The sequence below is a fragment of the Zosterops lateralis genome, assembly GCF_965231275.1.
Source record: "Zosterops lateralis genome assembly, chromosome: Z".
Lineage (NCBI taxonomy): Eukaryota > Metazoa > Chordata > Aves > Passeriformes > Zosteropidae > Zosterops > Zosterops lateralis.
This window is the reverse complement of record NC_139800.1, coordinates 19,922,933-19,942,081: the sequence shown is the minus strand read 5'-3', so window position 1 is coordinate 19,942,081 and position 19,149 is coordinate 19,922,933. Positions and strand designations below refer to the sequence as shown.

The following is a 19,149-nucleotide window of genomic DNA, read 5'->3' as shown; positions in this document are numbered from 1 at the left end:
ACCAATCCCTAGTGAATGCCACTGCAATTACTGCTATTTGATAATAGTTCTTCTAATTCTACTAATCACCTCTACCAGCTTCTTCTCTACAATTATTTTACTAATCTCTACCTTCGGCAGTCATTTTTCATACTGCAGCATATCAAGTATTTCATCTTAGTCTTGATAAATAAGTCTTCAAAAGATCTAGGCACATCATCAAGTTATTAGTGCACCAATGAAATAGAGTATGTCAGCTGAGCTATGGTAACAAACCACATGCATGTTCTTCACCACATCCCTCAACACTGTGGGGAAAAGGTAAATTTATACAAATTACTCTGTATGTTCTATGAGGTAAGAATACACCAATAGGTACTGCAGGATTGCAGAGGAAGAAGTTAACTCATTGATGCAGCCACTTTTCTTTCTAGATCAATTCTTCTCTTTCCCAAAATAAATTCCAATAACCCTTATTACCATTTTTGAGTCCAAGCTCTCTTCCAAACACACTAAATTCAATTTGCTTTATTAACTAGGAGGAGTCTAAAACTCATACAGCCTATTTCAAAGCCAATTTTCTCAGGGCCTTGTCCAGTCAGGTTCTGATCACCTCCAAGAATGGAGACTGCAAGACTGCTCTAGACAACCTGTTCCAGTGTGTCACGGTTTAACCCCAGTTGGCAACTCAGCCCCACACAGTCACTTGGCTCATTCCCCCACAGTGGAAGCAGGTAGAGAACTGGAAGAGTAAAAATGAGAAGGCTTGTGGGTTGAGACAGACAGCTTAATTTGGAAGGCAAAGGCCACGCACATGCACAAAACAAAACAAAACAAAACAAAACAAGGATTTGGATAGGGTAGATTAATGGGCCAAAGCAAATCATAGGAAACACAATAAGGTGAAGTGCCAGGTCCTGTCCTTGGGTCACAACAACCACAGGCTACATTACACTCCTGCGGAAGAATGGCTGGAAAGCTGCCCAGTGGAAAAGGACCTGGGGTGCTGGTCCACAGCAGCTGAACATGAGCCAGCTTGTGCCCAGGTGGGCAAGAAGAGAAATGGAATCCTGACCAGCAAAACTAGGGCTATGACTTTCCCCTGTACTCAGTCACTGGTGAGGCCCTTTCCGGGCCCCTCACAAAACACTGAGGTGTGGCACTACGCCCAGAAAATTGGAAGGTGATCAGCCATCTGAGGAAAGCCAGGTTCCATCACAGAAAAATAGTTACTTGGGAAGACAAACACCATCACTCTGACCATCACCTCCTTCCTCCTTCTCCCCCCAGCCTTATCACTGAGCATGATGCTAGATAGTATGGAACATCCCTTTGGTCAGCTGGGGTCAGCTGTCCTGGTTGTGTCCCTTTCCAACTTGTTGCGTCACCAGGCCCCTCACTGATGGGTGGGGGTGAGGAGCAGAAAAGGCCTTGACTCTGTGTGAGCAGTGCTCAGCAGTAATGAACACATCCCTGTATTATCAACACTGTTTTCACCACAAAGCACAGCCTAGTATCAGCTACCATGAAGCAAGTTATCTCTACCCCAGCCAAAACCAGCACAAGATGTTTGAACATCCTGTCAAGAATTTTTGCCTTAGTTTATAAAAGCTCCAGTTGCAAAAGCAAATGAGCTCTACACCAACATCTACAAAGGCAGATTGATCCAGTTTCTGACCACTCAATTCAAAGTAACTTCATACAACAATTCTCGGAATGTTTAAATTCACTTTCAAAATGAATCATTTTTTAATTTAGGAAGTAATGGGTAGCTTCATATTGTACATATTGTATTCTGCTGTACTACTGTTATACATCTTCCACAAGAAATTTTCATTCAAAAAGAATGTATTTTACTGATACCAGACCTATTTCTTTATGCCTTTCTGATTGTAATAGAAACAGTGCTTCCCTACCAAGCTGACTTAATCTCTATTTTCTAGGAACAACACACTCTTCCATGGTCATCTTCCAGTGGAGGTGTCTGTGTCATTGCATTTCACTATCCCATCCAGAGCCAGTTAACAGTACACATGTTGCCCCCAGTGTCCTGCTCCAGACCCTGTAGATATGTATTTCAGTCAACTACAGAAGGTCATTTGCAGGGCCTTACCTAAAGTGTTTTGTATCTCCTCACCTGCTTTTAAACGTCCACATCTATAATATTATTTCCTCATCCTCTTTATTTCCTCTTTCCAAATAAGGTCACCTCTATTCAGAAGTTTTACACCACAGTGTATACTTAACCAGTCTTCATCTCTCACATTCTAACTGAATAACTGAATGCCCAAGAAAATGAAAGGTTAACTCTTTATTAGCAATACTGTATGACTACACAAGTATTTTTTGTAAAACACTTTTGACTCAAATCTTTGAATAACACCTATTATAATTCCTACTGACACTAATGGTGGGAAATTCCAATCTTTCTGTTGCATTAGTATCAGCACAAGTGCCACATACTGTAAAATACCACTATGACACTAAACCTGCTAGGTAAGATTGAGTGCAGTGAGCTGTGACTATATCTTTCTCCACAGTAATCTCTAATTCCAAGATACTCTGTTTTACTAGGGGTGGGGTGATAGGCCACCCTGTCTCTCAGTCTTGAAGAATTCATCCCAGAGCAAAGGCCAAAGCAAAAACTGGCCTTATCCACATTGCTGTCATGTGCACAAAACTCCTTTCATCAAATTTCAAGTACCTCTTCTCAAAGCAGATGGACATTTTGCCCTGACACTTTTTAAGTTGGATATAACAGTAATACAGCAGCTTTTTGCATGGTATCAACATTGGACCTAATTGTGTACACCCAGAACTGTCATTCTGAAATAAAGTAAGTATCCAAAAATATTTTTGTTGTTTGCAAAGTTTCCATTGTAAACACTGAGACACCAAACAGTTACAAAGATGTCCCTGCCCAATTCTACACCACAGAATCAAATAAGCTACAGAACAGCTTTACAAAAGCCAGTGTAATTCTGCGTAGATACTTCATTTGGAAAATTCTACCCTGAACATTTGGCCAAGTTGTATTAAAACATCAGCAACAAAAAATCCACACCCTGAGAACAAGCTCTCAAAACAGAAGGTGCTGGTAATCACTACTCTGTGTTTCTTATTAAAATAACTAGATTAATTTCTTAATTCTGTTGGTAATTCTGTTTCACTTGTCAAAAAGCAGAATACTCAAGCAGCAATTAATAACCTTTTCTGAACTGCCTAAAGACCTTCAGGAAGAACACTGTAGCAGTTTTTGATATAAAAAAAGAAATGCGGACTTTCAAAGAAAAAAAAAGCAAAAAAAAAAAGCAGCTGGCAGCACACTTAAAAGAGTCAGAAGTTGTGGAGAGCAGAAATTGCTGGTCAACAGCAATTAATGAGGTACAGGTGTCCACTTGGCAAAACATTGCTCTTCAACTCCATAACCATGTGTTTTTCTAACTTAAACAGCCATATAAGGTAGGTTTGCAAATAAGCAGCATTATTCCCCAAAAAACCTTAGATAAGAATTTGTTAGATGGAGTACAGGAGAACCTTTGTTAGTTACTTCCCAACCGCAATACTAAAAGAATTGGATTACCAAAGGATACACAGTATTAAGAGCAATTCTGAAACAAATATTGAATTCTCTTCTGCAGTACATTTCTGTCATGTCTTTTTTCATTTCCAGCTATTGCCTTTTCCTAGAAAAAAAGTGTGGAGGTTTTTTTTTTCTTTTTTAACTATGGGAAGAAGAAAACTTTATTTGTTAATGTCAGCAGTATAAAGAAAATACAACATATTGATATAATGCTATTTTGCCAGATAAATGAAGATTGTAAGATACTTTCTTTTCCACATTAAGATATTTGCTGAGTAAGTCATGCATTAAGAAACGTGACAATCCATCTGTGGCAGTTACTGTCAGAGGAATAATACATTTTCAGGAAAAGGCAGCCTACTTCCAAGTAAGAAATATAGCCTATAAACAGTATCTACACAGGAAGCACATAAAATGTTCCCTAAAAGCCCTGCTTTTCATCACACTTGATTAATTTATTCAAATAAAAAAGGAAGAAATTAATTGTTACTCATGTGCACATAAGCTGCTCATCTTCAGCATACTGCTGTTCTAACAAGCAACACATGCACACAAATTCTGCTCTTATTCCAGCTCTGCTTAGGTTGTTAAACACTAAAAACTCTCCTCCAAGAGGCAAACAACATCTCCGATTTTTCAGTTTTCTGACGAGTGCTGTTTCGATAGACAGTTAGGATCTGGCCTGAAACCAAGCATGTCTCTACCCAAAACAAAGTATTTCTCAGAAATTGCAACTTCTAAAACTATTTCTTGCAGTGCTTTTTATCTTTTTCATTTAAAGAAATTATTTCCATGCACAACATTTAAGCTAAGTTCCAAAATAGTTTTCAAATTATGAGTATCTTGAATGAAACCTTCCACTAATTAGGATGTATTTTTTGATTTGTACCTTTTAAGAACATTGGAACATTTTAGCATTAAGGAAACCATATTTGGTGAAATCTAAGTGCCAGGTTTCTCAGAGTTTCACAGATTATTCTATTAATAGCAGAATAGGAAAAACACAGTTCTGCAGCTCTTTCAGGAACATGATGATTGAAACAAGTATGTTGGAGTTCTAGAAAAACTCTTAGAAGCAGGGTAATCTGCTACTGCTTCAGATCCTAACCTAGGAAGAAGCACTACTGAAAAACTGGTCAGATGAAGTTTCAGATGTGCTAATGGAACGTGGACAGACAAAGCAAAACCAAATGTAGAATTAAAAAAGGAAAACAAAAAAAAAGAAGAAAAAAAGCTATATTCTCCTAAACACACTTGATAATAAACAGCATAAAATGGTGAAACAAAGTATCACAATACAGTATGTGGTACTTCAGGAGCGACTTGGCCTCTGTATTTCTGGAGACTGTCACTCACTACAGACATAAATTTTCCAGTATTTGAATATCTTCTGAGAACTTCAAGGAAATTTACTTTTTTCCTATTCTTACAATTTTGTGAACAGAACACTATTTGTAATGCAATTCACTAAGAATACAGAGAGGCCTAAAGGCATACAAATGTTCTATACCCTTCTGAATTCTGCTAAATTTCAGCAGTAATGCATTCTCTGGTTTAACTACATAAAGCCTAAAGAAGACAAGAGTTTTGTAACGATTTTGAGTTTTCCCTTCCCCTTCCTTGTTCTAAAAACATTTTTGGATCATGCCATTACAAATTATTGATTGACACTACGTAGCTAAACTATATACTCATTGGTACCTCACCTCAAAGATAAACAGCCTCATGTTTTCAAAACACCCTTTCTTCTTTGATAATCTGTACATTTAGTCTCACAACCTGATTTAAATCCAATCAAATTCTGCCGTGCTTTGTTCCCTGTATATACTGCAGGTGTCTGTAACAGTGATGTAATATATGCTCTGTATCAACCTCCCTTTGCTCAGCTACACACAACAGAGAGTCCATATACTGCTCTCTTAAAAAAGTTAATTTCTTTCAAGTCTATTCAAAAGCCTTGAATGGTAATATGCAAAACAAAAAGACCTGAGCTTGAGACATTACATCTACTTAAAAAAGGAGCAACTACTAACATCATCCCTGTCAAAATCACAGACTGGCAGAGACTGGAAGGGACCTCTGGACGTCATCAGGGGTCCAATCCCACTCAAGCAGTGTCACCTACAAGACACCCAGGACTGTATCCAGACACCTTCTGAGCATCCTGAGGATGGAGACTCCACAACTTACCTAGGCCACGTGTGCCAGGACTCAGTCATTCTTGTATTTAAAAAGTATTTCTTCGCATTCAGAGGGAACCTCCTCTGCTTTGGTTTCTGCCCATTGCCTCTGATCCTGGCACTGGGCACCACTGTGAAAAAGCCTGACTCTGTACTCTCTGCATCCTTCCTTCAGATATTTATACTTATTGAGAAGATCCCCCTCGCCTTCCTCCAGGCTGAACAATCCCAGCTCTCCCAGCCTTTTCTCATTAGAGAAATGCTGCAGACTCCTCAGCAGCTTTGGTGGGCCTCTTGGGCTTTCTCCAGTATATCCATATGACTCCTGTACTGAAGCCCAAAAACAGACACAGAATTCCAGGTGTGGAGTTAGTGGTGCAGTATATGAGGGGAACGATCATCTCCCTCACCCCCCTGGTAATACTTGGCCTAATGCATCCCAGGATGCCATTCTACTTCTTTGCTGCAAGGACCACTGGTGGCTCACATTTAAGGCTGGTGTCCACCAGGACCCCCAGGTCCTCTTCCTTTCCAGCTGGGTGGCCCACAGCACATACTAGTGCATGGGGTTGTTCTTACATACTGAACTTTTCACTTCCCCTTATTGAACTTCCCGAGATTCTTGGCAGCTTTTTTCTCCAAACCTTTGAAGTCCCTCTCATGTCACTGTAACCCTCTGGCACGAAAGTCACCCCTCATCATTTTCTGTCATGAGCAAGCTTGCTGCGAGTTCACTCTGCCCTAACATCTGGACCATTAATGAAGATGTGAAACAGAAAAAATGCTAAAATTGGCAAGTCCTCCATAAAAGGAAGGAAACTTCACTAGTATGGAAAATTGTACTAAAATATTAAAACATTCTGTATTTCCTGCCTTAAACTACCACTTGGCTTTTCCAGCACCAATAATGTAACTATGCTCTAAGCTACCACTGTTGTATTTTAGTAGCAGACAAAATTTCACACATAATTTAACACCCCACAGTTAAGCCTATAACCATCAACTCATTCTGAAGATACAGCTACAAAGGACACAACCATACCGTTAACAGAAAATCTTCCCCAAGTGCTCAGTTCCTAAAGACAAGCACCTGCTGCAAATTTCAACTAGTTGGCAGGCTTCCCTCCTTAAAATGACAACGGCTTCTTTGACTTGAGGTACCTTTCCCGCTCATTTACCACCTTCTCTGTCTCCCTATTATGGCCTATTGAATATTGGCATACAACTCATGTTAACAAAACCAGAGCCCTTTATTGCCTTTATAATGCTGGTGTATCTCCTTAGAGAGCGGGACCTCACGATTTCAAAAGAAGTCCATAATAATCCTTTCACGAACAACAGTATTGGAGGCTTCTTGAATACCCTGAGCTAGAAAAGTATGTTTACCATAGCACTTAACACTAACATTCATTGACCAAAAGAGAATCAGCTCCACACAGCTCTGTCATATTCAGTGAAGTCTCTTCTGCTAAGAATTATGTATGTGTCTAGATGTGACGTGATACACAAAGCAAGCATTTTGAATTTTTAGCCTCATCCTGTGGTAAACTACGATTACCTTCACTGCTAAGTCTAGTAGTACATCCTGTCTGCAGAAGAAGTTCTACCCACTGTTGTCCTTACCATCCTGTTTTCACCAACACAAGACTGAATTACGTTTAGTGAATACATTAAGCTTGGTCTGGTATGCCTACGTGAATTACAACCCTAACATCTCTGAAAGGCTCAATACTTTTCAAACCAGGATCTAGATGCAGAACAGTTAACTGGGGCAAACATTGAAGACAAAAGAAATTAGAAATACCAGCAAATGTGAAAAGAACACTCCACCCCGAATCAATTCTCAATAGCCAACTCATCCATGCATAGCAATTCACCTTCTTTTGTTGTTCCAAACCACTTGAATATGCTGTAGAATGGTGCACTACATTTGAATTCCAAACCAGCTGTAACTGCATGACTTCACTTCCATACTGCTGCCCAGAAGACTGCATCTTAACCTGGATTCACAGGCTTTGTGGTCTGCTCTAGCCTTGCACTGCTAAAATTGTCTTTATCTATGACAGCTCACCACACTCAGTAATATTCTAGCTGCTTGAAGGCAATTCAAAGTTAACAAATCATTCCTAACTACCCAAGCAGCTCTCATCAGTATCCTGTCGCATCAGAGCAAGATACAGTATGAATACCACCAAGATGAAACTCACAACACATGAAAGATTCTTCACCTTTTTATCAGAAATCAAAACCATAATACAAGGTTAAGTAAATGAAACTATCACATTTGCACACTTCTCTGTCCAAACATTACTCAATGCCCCACCAGCATTTTAACCAGCCAATTTGAGATTAAAAGCATAACTGTACCTCTGTCCAGCAGTGAACCAAGAATACTAATATTATTTTATATGGGAAAGACAAGCCGACATTAGGGTGTTAATTTCAAACTGAATAGTCACCCAGTGGCTCAGGTGATGTACCACCAAATTCCACTTCTATTTCAGGCTCCTAAATGGATTAGTACAGTCACTTAAGCAAGAAAAAAATGAGGTTTGCATTGCATGCAGGTTTATAACCTTAGGCCCTAATGCCATCACGAGCAGAAAGCACAAACTGTAAAGGTCCTGTAATGTTCAGAGAAATTTTCTGCCTTACTACTTGCATAATCTAATGCTTCTCTCACTAAATCACGATATTATTACTGAGTAGTGCACACGAAGAATTTTAAATAAGTAGGGTAGCAGGAAATTTTATGCAGTAAAAACACTGAAAGGAACAAGAATGCTTCTAATACATTATTTATAGGTTTAAAGGGCACTTAGCTCTTTTGCTGTCTTTGATTAAATATGAAACAAGATTTCAAGTATGTTTTATGAAAATTAGTACTTGTGAATTAATAAAGACAGTAATCTATTCCTCTTCTTATCTAGTCAATTGAAGTAACTTTACTGATATATTGTTACAACAGTAAATATTATCAAGTTGTGCATGTCTGTCCTGAATTTGGCTGGGGAAGACTTAATTTTCTTTTTAGTAGCTGGCTGACTGCTGTGTTTTAGATTTAGTATGAGAATTATGCTGGTAACACAGAGATTATTTAATTGTTCCTCAGTAGGGAATAGGGCTCAATAGGGTTCACTCCCAGTCAAGAACTTCTCAACTTCTTGTGCTCTGCCAGTAAGCAGGTGCAGAAGCTGGGTGGGAACATGGCCAGGAGAGCTGACCCAAACTGGCCAAAGGGATATTCCATGTCCTAGAACATCATGCATGCATGTATAAACTAGGGCGAGATGGCCAGAGCTGCTGATTGTTTCTGGAGAACAGATTGGACATTAGCAGGGGATAAGCAATTGTGTTGTGCATTGCCTTCTTCTCTTGGGTTTTACTCCCCCTATTCCCTTCATTACTACTATTAATTTTATTAGTATTATTGCTGTAATTCATATTATTATACTTTATTTTCTTTCAACTATGAATTATTCCTATCTCAATCCAGGAGTTTCACTATTCTGATTCTCCTCCCCACCAGGGTGGGTAGAAAGTGAGCAAGAGGCTGTGTAGTACTTAATTGTTGGCTGGGACTAAACAGCAACAACCCAGTACTCCTGAATTTGCCAAATCCAAGGTCTGCCACCTGAGCATCTATCAATTTGGCCTTTATAACTGCTTCAATTATCAGTATTTAATGTTAAGATCTGGACAAATTTTTATTTCTCCTTCATGCAAAGGATGACAGATTATTTAAATGATCCACCATAGCCATGGATAACTTGGAATTCCAGGGAAACACAGTGACTTCTATACTCCACTGTCTTTTCAGTTTTTGATTTAAATTCTGCACCTGGGAATGGGTAACCCTGGATGTGTGGATAGACTAGGGAACAGGAGGCTGGAAAGCTGTGTCATAGAAAGGGACCTGGGGCTCCAGGTCAATGGCAAGTGAGCCAGCAGTGCCCTGGCAGCCAGGAGGGCCAACCCTGTCCTGGGGACATCAGGCCCAGCATGGCCAGCCTGGCAAGGGAGAGGATTGTCCCCTCTGCTCTGCACTGGGGCGGCCTCACCTCGAGTGCTGGGGGCAATGTTGGGTGCCACAGTGTAAGAAAGGCATTGAACCACTAGAGCGTCCAAAGGAGGGCAATGAGGATGGTGAAAGGTCTGGAGAGGAACTCACGTGAGGAGTGGCTGAGGTCACTTGGTCTGTTCAGCTGGGAGGAGACTGAGGGAAGACCTCACTGTGGTCCTTCAACACCCTCACAAGTGGAAGCAAAGGAGCAGACACTGATCTCTTCTCTGTGGTGTCCAGTGACAGGACCCCAGGGAATGGCTTGAAGTTGTGTCAGGGGAGGTTTAGGTTTGAAAGCAGCCAAAGGTCTTTCCCCAGAGGGTGGCTGGGCACTGGAACAGGCTCCCAGGACACTGGTCACAGCACCAGCCTGACAGAGTTCCAGAAATGTTTAGACAATATTTTTAGGCACATGGTGTGATTCTTGGGGATGTCCTCTGTAGGGCCAGGAGTTGGACTTCGATGCTCCCCGTGGGTCCTTTCTAATCCATGATTCACTACTAATAATGCATATTAGAATACTGTCATTATGAGGAACTGCAACTCGAGTTTATACCAATCTACAAGAAGTCTAGAATTAAATAGAGAAAATTTCCTTGAAAGTATCTTTCAGCAATCACTTAGTACAACAGGTTTTCTCCTTTGAATTCTCTGAGTGGGAGATCCACAACGGTGAATACTCGAATTCTGAGGGGCCAGTTTATAAACTGAACATTCCTGCATCTTCATGTGCCCTGATAGGATTCACCCTGGAGTACTGAATGGGCCAGCAGCTGTTACAGCAAGATCTCTCTCAATCATCTACTGAAGGCCTTGGGAGTCTGGGTAGGTCACTGCTGTCTGGAAGCTTGCCAGGGTAATTCCCATATACAAAGGCGTGAAGCAAGAAACAGGGAATTGGAGACTTCTTAGTGTAACCTCAGCTCCTGACCAACTATGGAGATACTAAGTGCTACTGGAAAGTGAAGAATTGTTAAAGAACAATACAATCATCTCTCACAGTCAACACAGGTTCACAAAGGGAAAGTCATGATTAACCAACCTATCCTTCTATCATAAGGTCACTTGCTCCCTGGATGAAGGGAAAGCAGTAGATGCAGTTCCAGTTTGACTAAAGCTGCTAACACTATCCCTCACAGCATCGTTTTCCAATAAGCTGTCTAGCTGTGGGATGAGTGCAGGTTCAGAGTGCTCTGGCTGAATGGCTGAATTTTTGAATAAAGCTACATCTGTCCAACAACCAAGACTCGGGTGCACCATTAGCAACTTGGCTGATGATTCAAACTGGGAGCTCCTTTGGATCCTCTTTAGGGACAAGAGGCTTTGGAGAGGGATCTAGATAGATGGGAGCATTTGGCAGACATTAATGGAGTGAAATTTAAGAAGTTCAAATGTGGGATTCTGCACCTGGGATGGGGTAATGCCAGGCACAGGTATGGAGTGGGAGAGGAAAGCCTGGGCAGCTGCAGAGGGAGGTGGGTCTGGCTGGTGCTGGGCTCAGGAGGGTCAGCAGTGCCCGGGCAGCCCCGAGGACAAAGCCCATCCCAGAGCCCCCAGCACGGCACAGCCCGGGCTGGGGATGGCCCCGCTGGGCTCAGCCTGGGGCGGCCTCAGCCTGGGCCCTGCTGGGCCCTGCAGGTGGAGAGGGATGGGAAGGTCCTTCAGTGTGTCTTGAGGAGAACAAAGCTGGTGGCAGAGCTGGAAGGAACTTCCTGTGAGGAGCAGCTGAGGAATTTGGGCTTGTCCGATTGGGAGAAAGGAAGGCTGAAGGGTGACCCCACTGCTCTCTGCAGCTTTCTGAAGAGGGGAAGGGCACCGGGAGGTGCTGATCTCTCCTCCCCGTAATCCAGGGACAGGACATGAGGGATCCAGGAATCCAGCTGCACCAGGAGAGCTATGGACAGGACATTAGGAGGCATTTCTATAAAGAGAGGGTGCTCAAGCACTGGAACAGCTTCCTAGAGAAGTGGTTGTCAATGGGCCAGTCTGTCAGTGTTCAAAGGCACTTGGACAGTGCCCTTAAACAACATGCTGGCACCTGGCCAGCCCTGAAGTGGGCAGGCAAGTGACTGTACAATGACTGTAGGCCCCTTCCACATGGAAGATTATGTTCTGTTCTTTGAAATTGAACAGAATCTACTTAGACTCTCTTCTCTCTGATGCAAAGTTTAGGCTTTTTATTTTCTCTGCATGTTTCCATTGCATATTTTGAGATATTCATACTTTAAGATATTACAAGAAAGGTGTGTATACTAAAAAGAATTGCACAAATTTTTGAACTAAGTGCTGAAATCAATAAAATTCTGATTATTATCATTAACCATTGAGATAATCTAAAATTGTAGACTAATATTCTTGCAACATATCAGAATTTTTCACAGCCATTTTGGCAAGAAAGAACCTTTAAAAATGTGGCTGATATTGTGTTTATTATGAAAATTTCTGTTTGTTGTTATAAAAACTACATTGTCAGAACTTCCAAATGACTATGTATAAAGAACTAAAGACTTCCCAAGTGCAAGTGTGATTTGTTCTCCTAAAGCAACTTGTTACTTTGAGCAACTTTTTAAAATTCCATAGGTTAGTTCAGCATCCAGAAACACATTTTATTTTTAAAGATTTATGAGGCTTATCTATGTATTAAATAGGTAGAAAAAACTTTGTTTGTTTATCTATTGTCCTGGTTTCCAGGAACATTATTTTTTATTCTATGAACTATCACTTCAAATACTGGAAAAAACTTGGAAGACTCGCTGTAATATCAAATCTTACCATCTTCTCCTGCCACCATCATCTCTTTCTCAAATATACTGAAGCAGAATACATGATTTGTAGCACTCTATAAACACACTAGGAAGGACCTACCAAGTCGGCTTCATGAAAATAAGCTCCCTTCAGATATTTTAAATTACTCCTGTGTTTTCAAAATATTAAATTCCTTCTTATAAAAGGACTGCTTAAACAATGTTTGCTGTGTGTCCACACTTCCAGATGTCCAGATGTGGTAAACACACAAAACATTTATAGGATGTAGAGTCTTTAACTGATAGCAAATTAAACAGTACCTTAAACTTATCATAGCAAAGGAAAAAGGTCCTTTTGATCTGTTTTCCATTTTCTTAAAAACACACTTAGGATCAGCTATTAAACTTGAATGTTATTCCAATTGTATAACGTCAAAGGAATTGTTCAGGATCTTTAGTCTAAAGATCACCTCAGCCCCAATAAAAGATGATTTTAAAAAATTATCTGCATTTCAAAACTGCAGACGTACAGATCTCGGTTTATTATTCACTTAACCTTTATACTTAAAAGGAAGTTCTATATATATGTCTTATATATTCACTATAACCGTCATGCAAGATGTAAACATACAAGCACTGTGAGCATCCAAAGATTAGCTAAATTTAATCCTCTACTAAACACCAGAGTAAATTAAAGTCATTGTACTTCACATCCATTTCTGGGGAAAAAATCAATGGGAAAAAATAGTTGGAGTTATTCCAACACCTCCACAAAGGTGTACATTCCTAAAACGTCAGGTATGCAATTTTTAGTAGTTAGTAGCACACATCTGCATTTATTTGTTAATAATCTCTGACACATTTGCTTTATTCTTTTGCATTTTTTCTTATTCACCACAACTTAGGCATTGAGGAAGGTAGAATGAGCAACATTTATGGAATGAGCAACTTAAGATTTAAATTTGGACTTCAAGGTGTCACTCCAATAGAAGCCAAACAGCAAAGATGTTCCTGACTGTACTTAGCAAATTAAGTAATATGATACCAGAAAATGCTATATAATAGATGCTATTAATTAGTTTTTAACACTCAGGCCACAATTTAGATGAACAAAAAGGACGAAGATACAAAGACTTGTGGCAGTGTGCCTATATGAGATCTGTATCGATAGATCTACCCAGACACATAAAACACAGGTACGTATACTGCCTAACACAGCCACAGGTCCTCAAGTTCCACTGGAATACTGCTCCTAGTCTTAGAAATCAAATTAGAACATTTTTAAAGAAGGTACCTGTCCCTGGAAGTACCTTCTCTACTTTCTTAGACACATTAATCATAACATTACTTTAACTGGATTAAATCCCCTGCTATTTTCCGGTGCTCCATCTGTCCCTGATCCATCCAGCCTCCCTTCAGTTGGTTTCCAGCCTATGTTATAAGGGATCCTGTGTTCCCACAGTGACAGCAAAGCCTTGGGAGCAAGATCTGTATTCCCCAAAGCTGAAGCAGGAGACGGGCCTGGAGGCGGCACACGGTGACTCGCCCGTGCTGCTGACTGACTGCAAGTGGCCATTTTAATCTAAGGGCCTGGGGACCCGATGCTGCTGCTGATCATCGTCCTCCTCGTTCTCCGCGATGCCCAGCCCCACCTCCCAGCCCAGGCACACAGGGAGATAAGAACACACACCCGCGGGGCCGGCGGGAGGGTCCGGGCACAACCCACAGCACGGGGCGAGGGGCGGGAGTTGCCCTGGGTCCTGGCCCGGGAGAGGGGCCCAGGGGGGGTCCCGGGGGGTGGCGGCGGTGCCTACCTGTACTGGGCAGCAGCCCCGCTGTGGGTGAATCCAAAGTAGTTGCCGGTGGCCATTTTGGCATCTTCCCCCAGCCGGCTGGGCACTGCGGCGGCGACCGAGGGGCGGCGGCGGCCGAGGCCATGAGAGAAGGCCCAGCGAGAAGAGGCGGTGGGGGAAGAACGGGACCCACGGAGGGACAAGGGAGAGAGAGAGAGCCGGGTCAGACTCGGCGCCTCAGGACCGACCCCCGCCCGCCGCCCTCTCCCGAAGCACAGACACGCCGAGCACCGCTACTCACCATAGGTGAACGAAACTACCGGGCATATGGGAATCATGAGTCCGGCCTGGCAGCGACGGCGGCGGGTGAACTCTCAACTCTCCCCCCCCTCCCTCCTCCTCCCGCTCGCTCCCTTCCCCCACCCACCCACCGACGGCGACAACGGCGGAGTGCGGCCGGGCCGGCTCCGCCTGCGCAGGCGCGGGATGTGCGCGGGGGCCGCTGGGAGATGTAGTCCGGCCGCGGCCGGACTCCCGCTCAAGAAACAGGGAGCCGCCTCCGCCCCGGGGACCGCGTGCGCAGGCGCGGGATGGGCGCGGGAGGCTCTGGGAGGTGTAGGTTCCTCTGGTCGGCCATGGGGAGCCACGCTCCGGGCACCTATAGAATACATACACACACACGGATATACATATGTATGTATGCGGTGTAGAGTCCTGCCATAGCTCCTGTGTGCTTACTGCACGTGCAATGCCACTACAGCCTCACCCACACGGGGCCCATTCATGTGACTTTTCCAGAAGCCACAGCCCGTCAGATCACTCCTGGCACACATTGCGGCCAGTGCAGTGACCTCCCCATCAAAGGCTTTGAAAGAGCCTCCGTTTCCCTCCTTCCGGCAAATCCTCCCCTCTGAGCATCAGATGTCCCACAAAACTCTGAACAAAGCAAAACTTGCATGCTTAAATACTTTTATCCCATTTATGTATTTGCTTGTGCTACAGTGTGCATTATGCTAATATAAACTAATCACGGCTTATTAAATTATTAATAAACACTGGATTGAGTAAATAGTATAATTTCGGAAGTATTTGTTTACTGTAAGCTAAGTTTATTCCAAACACACCTGTTTGAGATGTCCTCCTGCAGTCCTCACAAAAGCAGGGATTCCCATATCCCAGACTAGCTGTGGTCTTAGGCAGTAGGACTGTAAGGATATTATTGTTCTAAAAACGAGAAGAGGAATGTACTTTCTCATCTCATTGCTAACATTATTGCAGCTGCATATGAAATACAACTACTTCTGATGCCAAACGTCCTTCCCAATTCACTGAACATAATTTGTTGGTCATTATTATTAATTTTGCATAGGAATTTAATATTACCGTCCCTCCTGTTCCTTCTTATCCTAACAAAGCACAACGGTAAAAGGAATCTGCTTGGTTCTACCCAGAGTGCTTTTCTGGGAAGAAAGAGGCTACTGGGTGAATATTTAAATGCTACAGATTAGGAAAGCTTTAATCCACAGTTCTGTGGGACAGCGCTTGAGGAAAAGATTCTACAGAAATCTTCTAGAGAATAACTTAGAGGATATGGCCTCTGACATGAAAATTTCAATTGACTTAGAATATACAAATTATAAATAGATTTATGATTTATATAGATGTTTATATCTGTCCTTTCTTTTATTAAAATTGTCGATAATTAGACCCCTGCTGCTTGGACAAGAAGACAAAACAAGGGGTTTTTTGTTCAACTGTCTTTCAATTTTTTTCAGTTACAAGCCTGCCAATATCCTGCTAAATAGACAATATTCAATACACATTTCATTAAAAATATAAGCATCTATTCACGCACGCAGACATTCACATACCTTTTATCACTACATCACTGAAACTATTTTTGCAAAGTAGGTAGGCTTGCCATTGCTCTTCGTTTATGAGGTGAACTTCATAGAATGACAAAATCAGATTGGGTGACATTGGAAGGGACATAAAAATCATCTAATTCCAACTCCCCTGCCATGGACAGCAACATTTTTCACTAGTCCTCATTGCTCAGAGCCCCATCCATCCTGCGCTGAACTTTGTCAGGGATGGGGCACCCACAGCTCCTCTGGGCAACCTTTGGGCAATCACCCTCACAATAAAGAATTTCTTCCTAATATCTAATCTAAACCTACTGTCTTTCAGTTTGAAGCCATTCCCCCTTGCCCTGCCACTCCAGGCTCTTGTAAACAGTCTTTCTCCACCATTCCTGTAGCCTCCCTTCAGGGACTGGAAGGCACCAACTAGGTCACCCCAAAGCCTGTCCTTCTCCCTGCTGAACAAACCCAATTCTCTCATCCTTTCTTCATAGGTGCTCCATCCCTCTGATCAATTCAGTGATCTCCTGTGGACTCTCTCTGTAGATATATATCTACATTATCAATATATACTACTATTATTATAATGTTCCAAATAAATTTGGAATATTTACCCTCTTTTCAACTTTGTCCCCTTAAACAACAAAACAAAACAAAACAACAAAACCAACAAACAACAAACCCAACAAGAACAGCAAAAACACACAAAAAATAATTTAAAAAACCCCAAACCCAAACAAGCAAATCCCCAAAACCCCAAGGCTTTCTTACTCACAACCAAGATTTTTGACTTAAGTTTCATAGCTTTTCTTTATCCAAGGAATTTCTAGTAGTTATAATGCAAATACTACACCCTTTATGTTATGATTTCAGCCCTGCATATTTCTGAGCATAAGCTCCCATCTGGCAGCCCAATTCAGATGCAATTTCAGAAGAAGTCTCAGATTACTTTCCTGTGTGAATTTTGCATTTTGAGTTTTCAGTGTATATATCACTTAAAACAAGACTACAACATACTTTATGAGAAGTCATACTTTCTAAATATGACCAAAAAAATTAAAAAACAAGGTTCCTTTATCCTTGGAAAAAACAAAACAAAACAGCAAACAAACAAAAAACCCCCACTAGTATTATATAAGTCTTTTCCTCAGCAGTTTGCTAATAAGAACCTGATGCTTCCTGGTGACTTTGTGAACCATTACATAACATCTATTTATGCTACTACTAGTTTGCAGGATCAGATTCATGGTCTATACTTAAAAAAACCTCAGTGCACTATAAAATAAGATTCTATCTCCTTTAGACATGTATCAGATTGCTTCAGTATGCAACAGTAATAAATTCATATTAGATCCTTAAAGGCATTTTGACCTTTACTGATTTCTATATCCTCATCTGGAAGGAAAACACATGGAGTGATAAAATGAAAGTTGTGGCACAGGGAGAAAGACAGAAAAGCTTTACTGGAACATGGAAAAGGTATTTTTTTAAATAGAAAAAGAAACTTCTCTGTTCCTGATCCTAATAAGATTACAGAAGAACAGCCAGAAGAGGTTCTGGAATGAAAACACATGCTGGAACACAAAACTTTAATTTGGAATTAAATAGAACAGATACTCTATCTGTGCAAAGTTCAAAGTGTCTAAAAATATCACAGACAAAAATGGCAAGCAAGCTAGCATTCAGGAAAACACATTTTTGACCTTCATTTCAACCGTATGAGATCTCCAAAATATGGCAAGAAGAAGAAAGCACCATAATAACACGCAGGTGTCACCTATCCTACTATTTTACTTTAATGTCCCAAAACGCGTGTGATAATGTCTCTGCTGCTGCCACAGGACTGCAAAACTGCGACTGAAACACAATGAGGAAAACGAAATGTTTTTAAATCTCAAGATTTGGTACGTAAGATTAAGTAAGATTTCTTGGAGGCAACCTTCCGGTTTATGTAAAAGCAGGCTCTCAGCCGCCTTTGCGTGCCCACCAGAGGGCAGGGCCACGCAGCAGAAGGTGAAAGCTTTCCAAACTCAGCATAGACCATGTTAACAAAAGCTGCTTTTATTTCCTGAAAAGGTAATTTAATACTTAGTGCTCTCTTTGTAAAAGCTCTAGATAGAAAGAGATTTACAATCAACATATGGAGACCAGTGCTATCTTCTCACCCGGAAATTATTTCAGATAGCTAGAGACAAGACATTCATCAGATTATCAACCTTCTTACTGTAAAGTGAAATTACATTTTTTAAAGCAGTAAAGACAAAGACCCCACATTTTCGAATTATTAAAGAAAAAAGGCGTTATTTTTAACAACAGGGTTGTTAGACATGGTACAGTGATCGTAACAATGGACATGTTAAAACATATAAAAGCAATTTATTAAATCACAGATGGAAGTTATTACTGTTTAGGTTACTAAATTGCATCATTAAAAAAAGCCACTTCCCAAACATAATAGAAAGTTATGCAAGTATTGATGCAAACTCAAGTTACACGATACACAGGAGAAACTAACCAGTTCCACAAGCAAAACCACTGTGTGGTAGCATCCCTTACTCTTTCTTTCCTGACATTTTAATAAAACTACTGTCAATATTATAAGCTAACCTCCCCTTTCACAGCAGGTTTCTTCTTCCACCTTTTAAACCAGTAAGCACAAACACCAAAGCTTTAAAAGCTGTCCCACTTTAGGTTTGCCACAAAATGCTTTTCTTGATAGCTCTACTATTTCTAACCAGAGGAGTCATCCTTTGCAGTTAGTAATTGCTATGTAATCAGAAGTACAAGCATGTATTTTTCAGCATTGCCATTCAGATATGCATGCTAAAATCTGCTACTGAAGAAAAAACTAATGCTTCAACATTCTTCTCTGCCGAAGACATGTGGGATATGAAATGAGGCAATCAGGCAGTAACTAGAAGAATTTAAGCCCTTTTAAGGCAGCT

At 41.2% G+C, this 19,149-nt stretch overlaps 1 protein-coding gene across 2 annotated transcripts in view; it reads right to left on the bottom strand.

Moving 5' to 3' along the window:
• ZFR (zinc finger RNA binding protein) overlaps window positions 1-14,818 on the bottom strand; it is a 49,562-nt gene extending 34,744 nt beyond the window's left edge. The window contains exons 1-2 of one of the 2 annotated variants that reach the window (XM_083883921.1): window positions 14,644-14,818; window positions 14,364-14,448 (exon numbers count right to left, since the gene is read on the bottom strand). In XM_083883921.1, the coding sequence (XP_083740047.1) occupies window positions 14,364-14,448; window positions 14,644-14,680 (122 nt within the window). In that variant the 5' untranslated portion in view covers window positions 14,681-14,818. The remainder of the gene's footprint in view (window positions 1-14,363; window positions 14,449-14,643) is intronic. The other variant, XM_083883922.1, reaches the window with a different exon arrangement.
• Between the last annotated feature and the right edge of the window lie 4,331 nt (window positions 14,819-19,149).